General features: G+C 45.6%; 1 protein-coding gene across 1 annotated transcript in view; it reads right to left on the bottom strand.

The window, feature by feature from the left end:
* lck (LCK proto-oncogene, Src family tyrosine kinase) overlaps positions 1-20,389 on the bottom strand; it is a 97,222-nt gene that overhangs the window by 40,618 nt on the left and 36,215 nt on the right. The window contains exons 8-9 of the mRNA XM_070898414.1: positions 20,046-20,198; positions 14,124-14,303 (exon numbers count right to left, since the gene is read on the bottom strand). Of these exons, the coding sequence (XP_070754515.1) occupies positions 14,124-14,303; positions 20,046-20,198 (333 nt within the window). The remainder of the gene's footprint in view (positions 1-14,123; positions 14,304-20,045; positions 20,199-20,389) is intronic.

Here is a 20,389-nt window from a genome sequence, read left to right as displayed (position 1 = left end):
CACACACTCACACACACAAACTCACACACACACACACAGTCATGCAGTCACACACACTGTCCACTCACACATTTACACACACACACTCACACACATACACTCACTCACACACACAGTCACACACACACACTCACTCACTCACACACACACACACACACACACACACACAAACTCACACACACAGTCACACAAAAACATTTTGAATGCAAAAATAGCATTACAACTATTCGGGACTAGGGGACGAGGTTTAAATGATCAATGTAGTACATACAGATACATACATACGTTTCGTTAGCATTAGGTATTGGTGATGACAATAGCAAGGTCGTTCCGTCACCTGGTAGATTGGGAAAGGAGTCCAAAATGGCCGACCCATTATTCTGAGACTGTGCCCCCTGGTTCTAGATCCCCAGCCAGGGGAAACACCCTCCCTGCATCTACCATGTCAAGCCCCTTAAGAATTTTATACATTTCAAAGAGATTACGTTTCATTCTTCTAAACCCTAGGGACTATGGCCCTAGTCTATTCAATCTGTTTTCATAGGACAATCCCTTCATCCCAGGAATCAGTCTGGTGAATCTTCGTTGCACTCCCTCTAAGGCAAGTATAGCTTTCCTTCGGTAAGGAGACCAAAACTGTATACAGTCCCTCTTAACTTCCATAGGTCTCAAGCATGTTACACCTAAGACAAAAAAATCCCCTTCTTCCCCATTCTAGAATTGGTGCTCAATGTCCTGTGGTGTCTCCTGACCATGCTGAGTTTATCATCAGCGTCACTCATGCTTACACGGACAAACTGTGCTGACTGCGGCCCCTTTAGTCTTTCATTTATTTTAAGTCGTGGCAGCACTCTGAACAACCCAAGACCAATGTTTAAAATTCACAAGGCTCAAGCAAGACATTTTTCTCACCCTGGCGAAGAATGGTGGGCCAACGGAACAGGCTTCCAGAGAAGATGGTCGATTTGGAGTCACTCGACACCTTTAAAAGGGAACTGGGTCGATATCTGTTGAGAACGGAATTCGAGGTTCTAAACATATTTGGCCCAGTAAATTGTGGTCGGAGGCTTCCCACAGGCGGATGCCTCCAACCTGAAAGATTTCTCCGAACTTACTTGGTCCGGGAGGTTCGCAGACTTGGGGTCCTGGGCCTCTACGCGAAGAACATTCGCTGGACCAAGAGTTGGACAAAGATCCCAAATCTCTGCTCGCGATGGGATATGGGGATAGTGCAGGAAAGTGGAGATGAGGTAGAAGATCAGCCATGATCTCATTGAATGGCGGAGCAGGCTCGAGGGGCCGAATGGCCGACTCCTGATCCTATTTCTTATGTAATAGTGCAGAAAATTAAAACACAAAGCAGATGGAAGCCTCATCTGCCATCGAATTTGGGTGCTAACTGCCCTGACCTAGATACATACAGTTCCCAATTCTTTTCTTCTGTTGCAAGCTATTTTCCACATTGTATCTTTCAGTTGTGTCAAAGGCATCCCACTTTGTACAGGAGCTGGCCTACATCCAAAAAGTTCAAAGAAGAGCTGGCCCATAGTTCTAACCACCAATTATCGGAAATAATTTGTGATGGGAAATGGAACGTTGCAGTCAGGAAATATCAGAATGGACCGCTATTGTCACAGTCCAAAATGATAAAAATGAAATCTGATTAATTTAGGGGAAGCATACAGACTGTAACTACCCAGGCCAAAGCACATTATTTATAACGTGTGATCTTAAAAAGGCTTTTGTCTGTAACCAAAACAAAAACAGGGTAAGTGTTCACATCTGTTTTATGTAATCGTTCAATATAAAACACCCATAAGCTTGGATGATTTGTGAGATCCCTCTTTCAATGAGAAACGGTAGAGTGCATGTTGTTACTCATAATCAATCATTTGCTAATGAAATTGTGAAAATGCAAGGCGGTGACAGGGTCAGTCTCTGAGAATGGGCTACTAATGACAGAGAAACACAGGCTGTGTCCCATTTTTCATTCAAAGGGGATTTCACCCCTAAATTTCTAAAATGACTTTAGCTTAGAAGATTGAGTCAAACTGTTAGCAAACCACGTATTAAGTATAAACGCTTCATGGGACACGTTTAAATCGTATAAAGTGTAAGCAATCGCATTGTGCTCAATGGGATATTTAAATGTTTGTTCAAAATATCAATTGAGGATCCTATAATAACATTTTATTTGGAATGTTCCATGAGATATTTTAATACAGATACCATATTTACCTTCTGTTTTCTTCCACTTAACTTCTAGGTCGTTTGAGAGGTAATAGAGGTTACAGCACATAATGAGGGGGCTCAACAAGGTGGATGCAGAGAGGATATTTCCACTCATAGTGGAAACTAGAACTAAGGGACATAGTCTTAGAATAAAGGGCTGCCTATTTAAAACTGAGATGAGGAGGAATTTCTTCTCTCAGAGGGTTGTAAATCTGTGGAATTCTCTGCCCCAGAGAGCTGTGGAGGCTGGGTCGTTGAATATATTTAAGGTGAGCATCGACAGATTTTTGAGCAATAAGGGTGTAAAGGGTTATGGGGAGCGGGCAGGGAAGTGGAGCTGAGTCCATGATCAGATCAACCATGATCTTATTGGATGGCGGAGCAGGCTCGAGGGGCCAAATTGCCGACTCCTGCTCCTATTTCTTATGTTCTTATATTCTTATACTTAGATATGAGATGGCTTCTGTTGGCAGTAAGTAGTCAACTGTCAGTGTCCAATTTGTGAGTGTGAATGTGTAACTAACTCAAACAGCCTACATTTCTCTTCTAAATAGACAACTTTGAGGAATAGTTGTAGTTACATTTCTGTGAATTTTGAATCTAAGCACCAATTGTCTTAATCATTAACAGACCACCATGTTGAACTCAAAGAAGCAATTTGTGTACCCAAGTGCACCGTCATTTAGCTGGGGTCATAGTGAAAGAACGAAAGAAAGACTTGCATTTATATAGCGCCTTTCACTACCATCAGATGCCCCAAAGTGCTTTACAGCCAATGAAATATTTTTTGAAGTGTAGTCGCTGTTGTAATGTGGGAATCGCAGCAGCCAATTTGTGCACAGCAAGCTCCCACAAACAGCAACCAGATCATCTGTTTTAGATATAGATTTAGATTTAGAGATAACTATTGACTTGGACACTGGGGATAACTCCCCTGCTCTTCTTCAAAATAATGCCAACTAATTTTTTTATGTCCATCTGAGAGAGGAGATGGGACCTCAGTTTAACGTCTCATCTGAAAGATGGCATCTCCGACAGTGCAATGCTAAAATCAGTGAGAAATATGTAGAAACATAGAAACATAGAAAATCGGTGCAGGAGTAGGCTATTCGGCCATTCGAGCCTGCACCACCATTCAATAAGATCATGGCTGATTATTCACCTCAGTACCCCTTTCCTGCTTTCTCTCCATACCCCTTTATCCATAAGGGCCATATCTAACTCCCTCTTGAATATATCCAATGAACTGGCATCAACAACTCTCTGCGGTAGGGAATTCCACAGGCATCAACAACTCTCTGAGTGAAGAAGTTTCTCCTCATCTCAGTCCTAAATGGCTTACCCCTTATCCTTAGACTATGTTCCCTGGTTCTGGACTTCCCCAACATTGGGAACACTCTTCCTGCATCTAACCTGTCCAGTCCAGTCAGAATTTTATATGTTTCTATGAGATCCCCTCTCATCCTCTAAACTCCAGTGAATACAGGCCCAGTCGATCCAGTCTCTCACAGGATGCTTTCTTTTAAAATTAGGAACTGGACAAAGTAATGTTAAATAAAACAATCTGCCTTTGCAAGATGTCTCAATGGTTAAAATAAAAGAATTTACTGTATATAAAACCAGCATAGAGTGCTGGCTATGCTGGGATCCGATTCTAGGAAAAGCAGTTTAGCCCTTAGTAATTCAAGTTTAGTAACTTCTCATTCAATTCAAGGGTAGCTTAAAAATATTTGTGCTTGCCAATATAAAGGATAATAGTGGGAAATGGAACATCTTTCAAGTTGAACTCCACCTAGTAACATCATCAAGCCTTGAATTGAGATAATAGAGTTCATACTGTCAGTATACTCCCAGTACTGCCCTGACTTGTAATGTTTTCCAACTTAAACCTCAGACCATCCCTTACTTAAATACCCATGCAATTTTCCTCAACAATGCTCGCAATTAGTCCTTTGTGAGTGATGGTGCCAAATTAGAGTTGTTTAACAAAGCCAAGGTCAGGCTTGAGATGTGGAACTCGTGTCCACAGGGAATGCAATTTGCGCAGCAGAAATACATTTAATTTGAGACCAACTCTCACCAGAGAGAGAGAGTGTGGAGCATCTTGACCTCTCCCTGAACTTGGCTTCAATTGCTTTTCCACTTTTAGATCAGCATTAAGCCCCACCATTGGCCAGATGCAGAGTAAACCTAATTTGCTTCAACAACACTTCAATCAGCAATACAGCTACTTGGAGCAAGGAAAACAATTAATGCAAATCAGTGTCAAAACATGGCAGTTACGTACGTGCTGTGGATTTGGTGCACAGTGGGAGGGCCGAGATTGTCCAATTTAATTCCAGTTAGGGTTTTTACAATTAAAGGAGACTGCTTTGATCCTGTGTTTATCTAGAATTGAGCAAGCATCCCAAGGAGGAAAAGACAACGTTCGAAGCCATTGCATCAACCAATTCTCAAGGAACACATTTCAAACTACAAAAACAACAACAACTTGTATTTATATAGCACCTTTAACATAGTGAAACATCCCAAGGCGCTTCGCAGGAGTATTATGATAAAAGATTTGACACCGAGCTGCATAGGTAGAAATTAGCACAGGTGACCAAAAGCTTGGTCAAAGAGGTGGGTTTTAAGGAGCGTCTTAAAGGAGGAAACTGAGCTAGAGAGGCGGAGAGGTTTAGGGAGGGAGTTCCAGATCCTTGGGGCCCAGGCAAGAGAAGGCAATGGTTGACCGATTATAATCAGGGATGCTCAAGAGGGCAGAATTACAGGGCAGACATCTCGGGGGGTGGTGGGGCTGGAGGAGATTACAGAGATAGGGAGGGGGCGAGGCCATGGAGGGTTTTAAAAACAAGGATGAGAATTTTGAAATCGAGGCGTTGCTTAACAGGAAGCCAATGTAGGTCAGCGAGCACAGGGGTGATGGGCGAGCGGGACTTGATGCAAGTTAGGACACGGGGCTGCCGAGTTTTGGATCACCTCTAGTTTACGTACGGTAGGATGTGGGAGGCCAGCCAGGAGTGTGTTGGAATAGTCAAGTCTGGAGGTAACAAAGGCACGGATGAGGGCTTCAGCAGCAGATGGGCTAAGGCAGGGGCGGAGACGGGCGATGTAACAGAGGTGGTCTTTGTGATGGAGAGGATAAGGGGGTTGAAATCTTAGCTCAGGGTCAAATAGATTGTCAAGGTTACGCACAGGTGGCTTCAACCGGAGACCGTGGCTGGGGAGGGAGATGTAACCAGTGAAAATAATACAGCAAGAGCAGAATAAAGCCTGTAAAAAGGGAAAGAGACCAATACAAGCAAGACCATATTGAAAGTTTTCAGTGGTGGGAACTGTATGTCTGTGGCAACACTCATTATAGAAGTGAAGGGTCGTGGCCCAAGGGCGGTGCAGCATTTAACAGCAGCGGGGTCAGGGTTCAGGGGAGGCACAGCAGAGCAGGTCTCCAGCCGTCTTGGTCAATCTTCGCCACTGGACCAAGACCTAGCTCTGTCGAGCCCGTGTGGTGGTTGGTGTGCAACGGTCACTGCATGTTAAAAAAAATCCACGCACGGGCATCGTCCACCCTTTAAGATGTAGTTCATTGTAACACCCGTGAGCCCATCTTTTTTTTTGGTATGAAGAACGTCATCCTCATCATGAGGGACTACTGAGCAGTAGTGATCAGTGGCGGGGGCCGAAGACAATGGTTTTGGTCTTCCCAATGTTTAACGGGAAGAAATTGCGGCTGATGGAGGACTGGATGTCGGGCAAGACAACACAGAGCCGGCGGGTGGGCTGCGAGAGTTGGTGTGGATGTAGAGCTGGGTGTGGACGGTGTACACGTGGAACCTGACCCATGTCTTCGGATGATTTCACTAAGGGGCAGCTTGTGGATGGTGAACAGGAGGGGGCCAGGGATAGATCCTTGGGGGTCCCCAGGGGCAACAGTGTGGGATCGAGAGCAGAAGCCGCTGCTGGAGATGCTCTGGCTACTATCTGATAAATAAGAGCGGAAGCCAGCGAGGGCAGCCCCCACTCAGCTGGGATTCGGGAGGCGACAGCACGTTCAAGCACTTTGGAGAGGAAAGGGCGGTTGGAGATGTGGGTGGGGCAGTTTGCAAGGACAGAGGGCTCACGGTTTTTTTTTTGTTGAGGAGATTGAGGTTGGCTAGGGGAATCAAGGGATATGGAGATCGGGCGGGAAAGTGGAGTTGAGATCGATGATTAGCCATTCATAGGCAATCCCTCGAAATCGAGGAAGGCTTGCTTCCACTCTAAGGCCCCAAGTTTCCACATGATTTGCTCCTGATTTTTAGGAGCAACTGGTGGAGAACGGAGTATCTTAGAAATCGGAATTCTCCACATTTAAGTTTTCTGCAGTTCTAGTCAGGTAGAACAGTTTCACTTTTGAACAGAATTTTTTTTTCAAAAGGGGGCGTGTCCGGCCACTGACGCCTGACTTGAAAGTTTCCACAGTGAAAACGTACTCCAAACTAACTTAGAATGGAGCAAGTGAAGATTTTTGTAGGCTTGAAAAAACCTTGTCTACACATTAAAAAATCAGGCGCAGGTTACAAATTAGGCTTCGGGAACGAGGTGGGGGGGGGGGGGAGGGAAGTCATTAAATTCTACAATAAATCCTTAGTTATACTTATACAAATATTATACAAATAAATCCAACCTGAATAAAAATTTATAAGCAAAGAAAAGATTAAATAAACCATGTTCCTACCTGTGTGAAAGTGCTCCAGGCAGGCCTTTCAGGCAGCGGTTTGCCGTCGGGACCAACCGACGGCAGGGGGAGAAAGCTGGAAGAAGCCTCAGTGCTTGAGGCAGCCGTTCCCGACGGGCACGACCGACGGCAGGGGGGGGGGGGGGAGGCAGTGAGAAGGCTGCAGGAAGCCTCATTACTTGAGGCAGCGGTTTGCCGTTGGGCCCGACGGACGGCAGGGGGAGAAAGCTGCAGGAAGCCTCAGTGCTGATCATGGAAGGGCAATGTGGTTTTATTAAAAAATGTTAAAAATTGAACAGCTACAAAGAATTTGAATAGTCTCAAACAAGTGCATGTGTCCCGTTTATCACAGTCTATCTTTAATTACAGAATGCACTCCCTCACCCTCACACACAGAAATATCAAGAAAATTTAAATACAAGCCTTTGCAAGGGTTCAATAAACAAATTTTCACTTTTTCTGCAGCACTTTTTAAAATGGCCGAGTGCCAATGTTTCTTTCACACTGCGCGTGGGCGAACGCTCCAACGCGCACGCGCAGGGTTGCCGGCACGAAAAAAACTCATTTAAATTGTACCCGCCCCCTCCCACTTACAAAATCGGCGCGAGTGGTAGGCTCCGCCCCCTGGGCGCCGCGCCAAGCAGACATCGAGCTGCAAAGCGCTCGAGAATAGCGCGTTTTCTTTCAGGCGCCGTTTTCAGCGCAAAAAACGGGCGCCCAGCTCGGAGGGGCGCCTGTTTTGCCGCATGTGGAAACTTGGGGCCGAGAAGTGAGTTCTCAGGTGACTGAACAGTCCAATACAGGAATTACAGTCTCTGTCACAGGTGGGGTAGACAGTTGTTGAAGGAAGGGGCGGGTGGGACTGGTTTGCCACACGCTCCTTCCGCTGCCTGCGCTTGTTTTTTACGCGCTCTCGATGACGAGACTCGAGGTGCTCAGCGCCCTCCCGGACGCACTTCCTCCACTTAGGGCGGTCTGTGGCCAGGGACTCCCAGGTGTCGGTGGGGATGTTGCACTTTATCAAGGAGGCTTTGAGGGTGTCCTTGAAACAATTCCTCTGCCCACATGGGCCTCGCTTGCCGTGTAGGAGTTCCGAGTAGAGCGCTTGCTTTGGGAGCCTTGTAGCCCGCCCAACGGAGCTGGTCGAGTGTGGTCAGTGCTTCGATGCTGGGGCTGTTGGCCTGATCGAGAACACTGACGTTGTCTGAGTGTTACTGATTCAGTTGGCGTTGACGATCTTACTGAATGCTGGAGTAGGCTTGAGGGACCGAGTGGCCTACTCCTGCTCCTATTTCTTATGTTCTTGTGAAAGGGAGGGGGACAGAGCCCGAGGAGACGGGATCATTTGCAATGTCAGCTAGCTTGGAGGCCAAGGGGGGGAAGTTGAGAGGTCAGCAGTTTAGTGGGAATGGAGCTGAGAGCAGGAGGTGGGTCTCACGGGCAAGGTGAGCTCAGAGAGGGCACGAGGGAAGCAGGAGAAAAAGCTTTCTCAGGGCCAGAGCAAAACGCAGAGCTTTTCTCCATTCGTATCATTCTTCAACAATAGAACCAAATGGTAACCTGGTTATATTGACGTTCGGTGCAGTTGGCCCCTGCAACCATTAAATGCTCAAACTGCTGATGTTACAGAAACAGTAAACCTACATTTCTAAGTTCAGAATTTGTGAACATTTACATTTTCAAAATATTTATTGCTTCTCAAATGGACCTCAGTTCTGATCTCTTATCAAATTATAAACCCACATTCTAACCTATGTAAACTAGAGGTGATCCAAAACTCGGCTGTCCCGTGTGCTAACTCGCACCAAGTCCCGCTCACCCATCACCCCCTGTGCTCGCTGACCTGCATTGGCTCCCGTTTAAGCAACACCTCGATTTCAAAATGCTCATCCTTGTCTTCAAATTCCTCCATGGCCTCACACGTCCCTGTCTCTATAATCGCCTCCAGCCCCACCACGCACCTCCCCGCCCCGCCCCCAAACCCCGGAGATGTGTGCGCTCCTCTAATTCTGCCCTCTTGATTATAATCGCTCAACCATTGGCAGCCGTGCCTTCTGTTGCCTGGGCCCCAAGATCTGGAACTCCCTCCCTCAACCCCTCTACCTCTCTTTCCTCCTTCAAGACACTCCTTAAAACATACCTCTTTGATCATGCTTTTGGTCACCTGCGCTAATTTCTACTTATGCGGCTCGGTGTCAAATCTTTTATCTCATAATACTCCTCTGAAGCGCCTTGGGACGTTTCACTACGTTAAAGGTGCTATATAAATGTAAGTTGTTGTTGTTGTTGTATTGGATAAAGGGCACGGGGAAAGGGGTTTACTGAAATTGTTATCTTTCCAGATTGACTCCAGATCATTCCCTGGCCTGTACTGGACGTGCATAATCTGATGACCTGTAACTAGGCATGCATGGTGCAAATAATAAACGGAGCTCTACTGGGGATATGTGGTACAAATTATAAACTTTTGAGATTTAATACTTAGGTTGCATCAATAAAATGAATTCGTAAGATTTTTTTTCCCACCAGTCAGAAAGCAATCAATTGAAGTTTCCTCCCCTATTTTTTTAATTAATCAATTTGAATAAAATAAATAATCTTGTACTCTGAAAACATACTTTGGATCCCAAGCAATGCTGATCTTAGATGAGTTCCTCCCTATCTCTGTAATCTCCCTCGGTCTCACAGCCCCCGAGATGTCTACGTTTCTCTAATTCTGGCCTCTTGAGCATCCCTGATTATAATCGTTTAACCATCGGTGGCCGTGCCTTCTGTTGCCTGGGCCCCAAGCTCTGGAACTCCCTGCCTAAACCTCTCTGCCTCTCTACCTCTCTTTCCTCCTTTAAGACGCACCTTAAAACCTACCTCTTTGGCCAAGCTTTTGGTCACCTGTCCCAATTTCTCCTTATGCGGCTCGGTGTCAAATTATGTAGCTCATAAAACTCCTGTGAAGCGCTTTGGGACGTTTTACTACATTAAAGGCGCTATATAAATACAGGTTGTTGTTGTTGATTTACAATTCCTGAGGTTAGATAATGCAGCCAATGTTCCCTACCCTAAGAATAGATACCACAAGGCTCTTTTCAATCTTCAAATAAACTATCTGATTGTTATTATGTTTAAAGGCTGTGTTGAGTTTGACCCTTGTTTGACTATTTAAAGAACTCTTTTATCTATGAATTCATTGCACTGTACATGTTGGCACTCTCATATTTTAAAATAGGTTGTAATGAGGTCAGTATTTTCGATTGTTGGACAAACAGCCATTAATACAAAAGATGCGACTTCTGATCTTCTCTGGCATGTCCTGTATATTAATTCAATAAAGGCAGCAGTATGAATATGAAAAACAACTCCTGAATATGCACAACAGACTGGGTGGAACTTCCTGGCGTTGGTTGGCTCCATTATTGTTCTTTTGTGCCGTTGATTAGGTCTTTCCTTTATTCGGCAATAAATAGAATTCAATGGTTATATTTGTACAGGAATCCCACTTCATGGATATATCATAAAATTTGTAGCAGCAAACGAGTTTACTGGAACTGAAGCACGCTACTGGCAGACTTAAAAGAGCAGCATGATCCCAATAAGCAAGAGGGTGTCCGATATTACTCAGCAAAGTGTCAGCCGTTGCTCAGTGGGTAGCACTCTCGCCTCTGGGTCTGAAGGTTGTGGGTTCAAGTCCCACTCCAGAGACTTACGATCAAAAATCTAGGCTGACACTCCAGTGCAGTGCTGAGGGAGTGCTGCACTGTCGGAGGCCGTCTTTCGGATGAGATGTTAAACCGAGGCCCTGTCTGCTCTCTCAGGTGGATGTAAAAGATCCCAAGGTATTATTTTGAAGAAGAGCAGGGGAGTTGTCCCTGGTGTACTGACCAATATTTATCTCTCAATCAACCTAACCAAAACAGATTATCTGGTCGTTATCACATTGCTGTGCATGGGAGCTTGCTGTGTGCAAATTGGCTGCCGTATTTCCTACATTACAACTGTGACTATACTTCATTGGCTGTAAAGCACTTTGAGATGTCCGACGGTGGTGAAAGGCACAAGCCTTTCTTTCTTTCTTTATCCATGGGGACACACTTTGGGCAACTATTTTTGTTACTTGTTTCTCCAAAAAGCCCCGTCTCCAAGGTCTTGAGACGGGGCAGCACACGAGAGTAGCATTCTGTCTATTTAAATGGTATGGGAGCACCTTCACCACACGGACTGCAGCGGTTCAAGAAGGCGGCTCACCTCCACCTTCTCAAGGGACAATTAGGGATGGGCAATAAATGCCGGCCTTGCCAGCGACGCCCACATCCCAGGAATGAAACAAAACCTCCAAGATCGAGTTTGGATTCAGCCCAAGCAGGAAGGTTAAAACTCCCCTCTCCGCCAGTGCAATGAGTCTGAGCAGTGACAATCCAGTGCCACAAACCCGCATACAGGCAATAGAAATGGCACACCAATGCAGTCATGGGTTTTAGTTAATGGAAGTTATTGTGAGGTGCTTCTTCAGGCACACATCCCATGGTGTGCCGGACCTGCAAATATTTGGCCTTAGGACTGCGTGCAAAAGAAAACTGGAACATTTTCCAATCTGGCATCAGTCACAAACTTCATCCCATTAAGAAAGAAAGACCTGCATTCTTATAGCGCCTTTCACAACCACCAGACATCTCAAAGTGCTTTACAGCCAATTAAGTACTTTAGTCATTTAGTCACTGTTATAATGTAGGAAACGCGGCAGCCAATTTGCGCACAGCAAGCTCCCACAAACAGCAATGTGATAATGACCAGATAATGTTGATTGAGGGATAAATATTGTCCAGGACACCAGGGATAACTCCTCTGCTCTTCTTCAAAATAGTGCCGTGGGATCTTTTACATCCACCTGAGAGAGCAGACAGGGCCTCAGTTTAACATCTCAGCCAAAAGACAGAACCTCCAACACTGCAGCACTCCCTCGAATTACATGCTCAAGTCTGTGGAGTGGCACTTGAACCCACAACCTTCTGACTCAGAGATGAGTGTGCTACCCACTGAGCCACAGCTCACACTAACAAAACACAGTAATTTGACACCTTAATCTTACCATTATAAGTATTTGCCGATCGCTAATTAAGGTACTGAAGTAGAACAATTAGAAATAAGATTCGGACCTTTCACCAGAACTTAGCTGTCTTGCAAATTTACTGGAGCAGCTTTTCTTCAAAATCCAAACTGCTGGATGCTTTTTATATTGTGTGTCTTCTTTTCTCAACTACACACAGTGTATTGTGCGTGCTTATTAGTTGTGTATTTCATGAAATCCCCCCACCACCGAGTTTGACTTTGTCTTCAGCCTCCAAGTTGTCATTTGCCTCCAATTTAAACTAATGAGTCTACTAGGAATACTGAGCAATTTTTTTCCCCACTGAAAATCTCTTGGCAATTATTTCTATCCAGAAGATTTCTTTAAAAAGACACGTGTTTGGGGCCAGGAAAATTCCAACACAAACACGTTTCTCCAGGGATTTTAATCTTCCATGGAAAAGAAACATCAGGAGTCCTTCCCAAAGAAAGTTTGAGTTCAGAATACCGTACTATTATAGGGATTGTGCTGTATAAACACAAGAACTTGTGCTTGATAATTAGGAATCCTTCTTGCAATACTTTGAGTTTTTGAATAAAGCAGTGAAGTTCTGGAGTTTTGCAACTTGATTAGCTCATCGTTTAATATATAAAGTTACAACTTCGCTCAGTGAAGCAGAACCCCAGCAGTAACTAACTACAACAACAATTCGTATTTATATAGCGCCTTTAATGTATTAAAACACCCCAAGGCGCTGCACAGAAACGATTATCAAATAAAATCTGACACCACATAAGGAGATATTAGGGCAGGTGACCAAAAGCTTGGTCAAAGAGGTAGGTTTTAAGGAGCATCTTAAAGGAGGAAAGAGAGGTAGAGAGGCGGAGAGGTTTAGGGAGGGAGTTCCAGAGCTTGGGGGTCCAGGCTCCAGAAGGCACGGCCACCAATGGTTGAACGATTATAATCAGGGATGCTCAAGAGGCCAGAATTAGAGGAGCACAGATATCTGGGGGGTTGTGGGGCTGGAGGAGATTACAGAGATAGGGAGGGGTGAGGACGGGGAGGGGTCGAGTGGTCTCCTTCTGTGCTGTAACCATTCTATGATTCTGTCATTCTACCAATCAAAGGAAGTTCATTTACACAGTAGCTAGAATGATTCTCCCCACACTTTGCCGGGAGGTAGTTGAAAAGAGGTTTTTGCTTGTGATTTTTCATCATAGCAAGTTCATTTTCTTGACATTGTCTCGAGGGAAAGGAACGATGGGAACGATGTTAATTTAGGTGGCTCTTGTGCCTATTTAAGTTGGTGTTTTAGAAGCCTAAAATTAGTACCTCGTCTTCACATTTTAAGGATTCCTATATGGTCCATTATTAGCTGATTTCATAGTTTAATAGCACCAGGTACTCCCCACAAATTCCCATATACTATACCTTACAAATGATCTGGGACCACTCCTGAATCAGGACGTTGCAGGCAAATCTCCCAAATGGCCGATACCAAAAACATCAGCTGGTAGAATTTCCGCAAAAGTTCCCCAATCTCCCTGTGTAGCTTCGGTAGAAGATTGACAGGAATCTTAGACAAGCCGCATAAACGCCCATTAGTGCTTTTTCTCTGGGGCTTTTGCTGATCTGCCAAAGATGTGGCAGGGGATCGGGAGATCGGGAGGACGCCCAGTGTAATTCCAGGTGCAGGAGTCGGGAGTTAGAGTTTTTTATTTAGTAAGTTGCCAATCTTAACTGGGCTGTCTGGAGAAGCACTGAGCTGAGGGAGAGATGGGACAATCCACGAATGCTCTTGTTCATCTCCTGGAAACTAGTTCACGACCAGCAAACAGGTTCTCCGTGAGCCCTTCCCAACAGGGAATGGACTGCAGTTTGGGGGATCCATGAGAGTGGAAGATGAGGGGCATGGAAGAGGGACGAGAACATATTTTGAAAATACTAACAAGCAAAAGAAAAATGAGTAATTTCTTCAAATATACTATTACATTCAAGAATCAAGATGCAGTGTGTCGAAACTATGATGCTAAGATGTGGTTCATGGGTACACTATGACAATTCCACTACGAGGGTTAACGGAATGTGTTACTCCTCTGTAAGTGGACAGCTTACCGTTTAACATGTATTCTGTGATGATGTAAATTGGTTCCTCAGTTACCACGGCGTTGAGTTTTACCAAGTTACGATGTTGCAGAGTTTTCATCAAGTTGGCCTCTGCTAGGAAGGCTTCAGGAGACATGCTTCCAGTCTTCAAACATTTAATGGCAACTTTGGTGTAGTTGTTATAGTAACCTGTCCATAATGGGGAAAAAAAAATCAGTGAATATGCAACTTACATAATCATAGAAATTTACAGCACGGAAGGAGGCCATTTGCCCCATCGTGTCCGCGCCGGCCGACAAAGAGCAATCCAGCCTAATCCCACTTTCCAGCTCTTGATCCGTAGCCTTGTAGGTTACGCCTGATCGAGAACACTGATGTTGGTGGTGGATCAGGCCAACATCCCCAGCATTGAAGCACTGACCACACTCGACCAGCTCCGTTGGACAGGGCCACATCGTCCACATGCCCGACAAGAGACTCCCAAAGCAAGCGCTCTACTCGGAACTCCTACACAGCAAGCGAGCCCCAGGTGGGCAGAGGAAACGTTACAAGGACACCCTCAAAGCCTCCTTGATAAAGTGCAACATCGGCACCTGGGAGTCCCTGGCCAAAGACCGCCCTAAGTGGAGGAAGAGCATCCGGGAGGGCGCTGAACACCTCGAGTCTCGTCACCGAGAGCATGCAGAAATCAAGCGCAGGCAGCGGAAGGAGCGTGCGGCAAACCAGACTCCCCACCCTCCCTTTCCTTCAACCACTGTCTGTCCCACCTGTGACAGAGACTGTAATTCCCGTATTGGACTGTACAGTCACCTGAGAACTCATTTTTAGAGTGGAAGCAAGTCTTCCTCGATTCCGAGGGACTGCCTATGATGATGATGTAGGTTACGGCACTTCATGTGCATATCCACGTAATTTTTAAATGCAATGAGGGTTTCTGCCTCTACCACCCTTTCAGGCAGTAAAGTTCCAGACCCACACCACCCTCTGGGTGAAAAAAGTTCTCCTCAACTCCCCTCTAATCCTTCTACTAATTACTTTAAATCCGTGCCCACTGGTTATTGACCCCACTGCGGAGGGAAATAGGTCCTTCCTATCCACTCTATTTCGGCCCCTCATAACTTATACACCGTCCTAATATTGGATCACAACTCTCGTACAGGACCAGTTGTTTTGATGGGTGTTATAAAATCTAGTTTACCGGGCAGTGCAGAGTGACATCGAATCACAGACAGTTAACAGCTTCAGAACAATTAGGGAGTGTCGGATTTTTGACCTATTTTCCTGTTGACCGATGGGAATGGTGACATGGAGTGCCACTCCCCTCGCAACCACCTCGTACAATGCCACCTTTACTTCAGGGGCTATTGTAACATAGGCACCTGTGAGCATGTTTGCTGGTTTGTAGAGCTGTTGACCTGGCCAAGGTGGCCATTAACCGGTCCAAGCAGTGGGCGGTCGAGGGAGTCGTTCTGTCAACTGTCACGGCTACGTTCACGCCAGGGTGTCCCTTTGTTAAAATGTAAACTTGTATTTACTCTGTACAGCCACCAGAGGGCTCATCCCCTGGAGTCCAAAGGGATCCCATAATCCCTTGGAAGCACAGGTATTTAAGGAGGGCTCACAGATTGGAGAGGCACTCTGGAGACCTGCAAATAAAAGACTAAGGTCACACGTTACTTTGAGCTCACAGTGTTCAGTCTGACTCTTTCTCCATACATAACGCCCTTGGAGATGGAGCACGTGGGAGGTGGGCGCCGGAGGGACTGGAGTACATCATCACATCTGGCAACCAAATTTTAATTTTAATTTGATCAGCAAAGTTTAAAGTTTTATTGGTGATTTGTGGGTTTTGGTGTCCCTTTAATAAGGGGGCACTCGGCTTCATCGTTTTATTAAAAAAATATAGTTGTAGAGCTGTTGCATTGTGAGTGGCTTAGCCAGTCACGTGATATTCACAAGACTCAATAAAACCCCAGCCAGTTGGGTTCAGGGGATCCACGATGAGGCAGGTGGTTGTGAGCTTGGTGGATGAACTGGTAATGTGTAGTGTGAATGTTAAACTTTTGCTAATAAACCAACCAGTTCTTAACAGCAATGTGTTGCTATGAATTCTTAAGCAAAGAACCCGTGAAGCAAATACATTACAAAAATCAAAACAGGTGGTCTGGTGCCTGACTGTTCTGTTACGTGCCTGCAGACTCGTGATGCACATTGGCGCTCGTTTCATTTTCATTCTTAGTAATTATTTCTTAACCCTATTCTGCCCCAACCTCCACACAACGAAAATGCCAGTCCCAGGCTACGCGGGGTGTGGCCGCACAGCTTATAGCGAACGTTGGTTATTGCCTCTGTTAAAAGAAATGAATACGAATGCTTGCTTGCCAGTATTCTCCATGTAATTTCAAGGCCAAAGAGGGTGAAAGGCAGATAGCAGAGGAGAGAGTACATTAATAGCACGTGGTAATCTCCCGGGGCTCCTGTGACAGACATGCTTTTAGCCGTCTGAATATTTTGGGCACAAGTGAATGCCTGAGGGATGGAGCCCACGACAGAAAATCTCGGCCCCTGTAAATCGCCCACCGTTGACAGCTCTGCCTGTGCGCCGCGGATAATTACTCGTGAGTGCTCAGTTAATGTCCGACTTTCGCCAGTGTTGGGGCTTCGAGACTTAAAGGGGCAGCTACACACGCCAATTCTGCTATTCTGCCAGCAAGCCGAGTGCACCTTTTCCAGCTTCATGCAAGGGGTGAAGGGGTTAAGCAGGATGTGTGTGTGATAAGATCAAACATCCGCTACCATGCCTCGAAGTGCATCTGTATCGCAGTCGAGTGGTTTTTAGTTATTCGAGTTCATCACATCTCACCACGATAACCTAATTTACCCATGGGTTCTGCTGGGAGAACAGACCCAAACTGTTGTTTTATGTGGATTCTGCATCTCAATGGCATCTTGGGTTTTGTTCTGTAGTTAAGGTTATTTCAAATCAATGAACTTTGACGTTGGTGCAGGGCAGCGGTTCCTATTCCAAAATCAGTTTGACCCTACGTGTGACCTTTATCCCAGCCTATCTTGGATTGGTGAAAAACGCCCAATATAATCGTTATATTGTTCTCGCTGAACTATCTGCAGGTTCCCCCCTCTATTTTATCTCTAGTGATCTATAATGTACCATTTTTCTCCCTATTCCACAACTCTATTCATATGGATTCTGTTTTAACACAATCCGCGACAATATTCTTGTGTAGAATTGTAGAATCATATAATTTTAGAAACTTATGGCACAGAAGGAGACCATTTTGGCCCATTGTGTCCGGGCCGGCCGACAAAGAGCTATCCGGCCTAATCCCACTTTCCAGCCCTAGGCCTGTAGCCCTGTAGGTTACGGCACTTCAAGTACATATCCAGGTACTTTTTAAATGTGGTGAGGGTTTCTGCCTCTACCACCCTTTCAGGCAGCGAGTTCCACCCCAGACCCCCACCACCCTCTGGGAGAAAAAAGTTTTCTTCAACTCCCCTCTAATCCTTCCACCAATTACTTTAAATCTATGCCCTCTGATTATTGATCTTACATTCTAGCTCTGATAGAATCCTTTACGGATACTGCTATCCACTCCCAGTTTTCCCCTCACTATCTCTTCTGAATATGTTACGATTGGTCACATTAATCTTGTCCAACCGTAAACCATTACTCCATTAAGGATACTATATAATCCTTATGTTACATGATGGATGTACGGGGAAAAACCACGGGGTAAGAATGAGAACCGTCAGGGGCAGCACTTTTTCTTCTTTATTCATTCTCGGGACGTGGGCGTCGCTGGCAAGGCCAGCATTTATTGCCCATTAATAATTGCCCTTAATTAAGTGTCTTGCTTGGCCATTTCAGAGGGATAGTTAAGAGTCAACCACATTGCTGTGGGTCTGGAGTCACATATAGGCCCGGACCGGGTAAGAGCGGCAGATTTCGTTCCCGAAAGGACATTAGTGAAAACCCAGCTGGGTTTTTACGACAATCCAGTAGTTTCACGGTCAGCATTGCTGATCCGAGCTTTTTAATTCCAGATTTATTTAAATTCCCCAGCTGCCGTGGTGGGATTTGAACTCCTGTCTCTGGATCATTAGGCCAGGCCAATGGATTACCAGTCCAGTAACATAACCACTATGCTACTGTTCCCCCAGCTAATGATGTAAATTGACTGAATTTGTGGGTTGGGGCTTCCCCCGGGCGAATGCCTCCGAACCGCAAGAGAAGTACGAACCTGGAGGTGCGCATACTCGCACTCCTGGGCCTACAGGCATACGCCTGCGTAAAGGCCCCGTATCCTGGAGGCGCAGGCGGTTTGCAAGCGCCCTTGGGATCCCATGGACCACGCCAACCAATCAAAAATCAGGATCCCCATTATGCTTATAGGGATTCCATAAGCTTGGTGCCAGATTTGAGGACCTGATCTTCGAACACTCTCTTCCTCAGGCGCCCACTCCTGTATGGCTCAGAGCCATGGACCATGTACAGTAGACACATCAAATCGCTGGAGAAATATCACCAGCGCTGCCTCCGCAAGATCCTGCAAATCCCCTGGGAGGACAGACGCATCAACGTCAGTGTTCTCGATCAGGTCAACATCCCCAGCATCAAAGCACTGACCACACTCGACCAACTCTGTTGGGCGGGCCATATTGTTCGCATGCCTGACACAAGACTCCCAAAGTAAGCGCTCTACTCGGAACTCCTACACGGCAAACGAGCCCCAGGTGGGCAGAGGAAATGATTCAAGGACACCCTCAAAGCCTCCCTGATAAAATGCAACATCTCCACTGACACCTGGGAGTCCCTGGCCAAAGACCGCCCTAAGTGGAGGAAGAGCATCCGGGAGCACGCTGAACCAAGTGCATGCAGAAATCAAGCACAGGCAGCGGAAGGAGCGTGCAGCAAACCAGACTCCCCACCCACCCTTTCCTCCAAACACTGTCTGCCCCACCTGTGACAGAGACTGTAATTCCCGTATTGGACTGTTCAGCCACCTGAGAACTCACTTTGAGTGGAAGCAAGTCTTCCTCGATTTCGAGGGACTGCCTATGATGATGATGATGGGGATTCCATTTACATACAGAATCCCCATAAGCATGAATAGGAGTCCCCTAAAAAACACAATTACACATCAGGTCAATAAAAAAATAAATCATTACAGGTTCAAAATTAACTAAAATACATTAAAATTAAACATTTAAAACAAAAATTTAACTTTTTGGAAAATAAATTTAAATGTTTTAAAGGGGCTAAAAGTAATCTGTAACTAATTTTAAAGTTTTTTAATGTTTAAATAATTAGAAAAACATTATTTTAATATTTATTTAAACTCTTCCGCTGGTAAAAGAAGATGATGCACCTGCTTTTACCAAGAGTTTCATGGGCATTTGTTGGACAGTAGTAGCCCAACTCCCCGCCACCAAATGTCCATTTCCCGGGGGTGCGGGGTATCTGTCAAGCCAAAACTTGAGAGATCGCAAGTTGCGGGTTTTCGAGCAAGCGCATCACACGCAGAAACCTGGAACCTGCGGGGTACTTAGGGCCACGTACGCACCGTGTTCGCAGTGGTAGGCCCGGGTAAATCCGAGCCAATATTAGCACATTCCTTCTAGCTCGTGACAAAGACTTTTAAAATTTCCCAATTTGTTTCGTACCTGTGATGAAAAGCCAGGAATGCGTTAGAAGGTGCATACAGGTGCACATAACATCGGTGGTTTAACTGTACCCAGGATTGTAATTCTCCAACTTTTTATTTTGTCTATGGATTGCCTGAATTCAGTCCATGTTAATGAGATTCTGTAGCTGCTATTTTCAATTGCGCACACACACAGACACATATTACAGTGACATCTTTCAGGCCTCTCCGAACGGAAAAAAACCCTGCAAGTTGCTCCTGCACATACCCATCCAAACTTCTCCGAACTGCCCCGCTCCCAACTTCTCGATCAGTGTCAGCGACTCCCGGGAGACCTCCCATTCATCGTGCCACCATGGCTTTTGTGGCTTTTGCGTCTGGCAAGGCTTCTTCAAGCACTGGCATAAACCGTCCGTGTTAACTGCAACAGAGAGCGAGAGAGAGAGTTAGCTCAGTAAGTCGACCAACAGCTTGTGCATTGACAATTTTAACAATTAAAACAAACCACACAAGTGCGTTGAGTTCATGTCCATGGAGTTGATTTCAACGCTGGGTGGGATGGTTGCCATGGCGGAGAGGGGGCGGGACCTGCGTGAGAAGCGATCCCCGGAA

This window comes from Pristiophorus japonicus, chromosome 14 (assembly GCF_044704955.1).
Source record: "Pristiophorus japonicus isolate sPriJap1 chromosome 14, sPriJap1.hap1, whole genome shotgun sequence".
NCBI lineage: Eukaryota > Metazoa > Chordata > Chondrichthyes > Pristiophoridae > Pristiophorus > Pristiophorus japonicus.
This window is presented reverse-complemented; position numbering and strand designations above follow the sequence as displayed.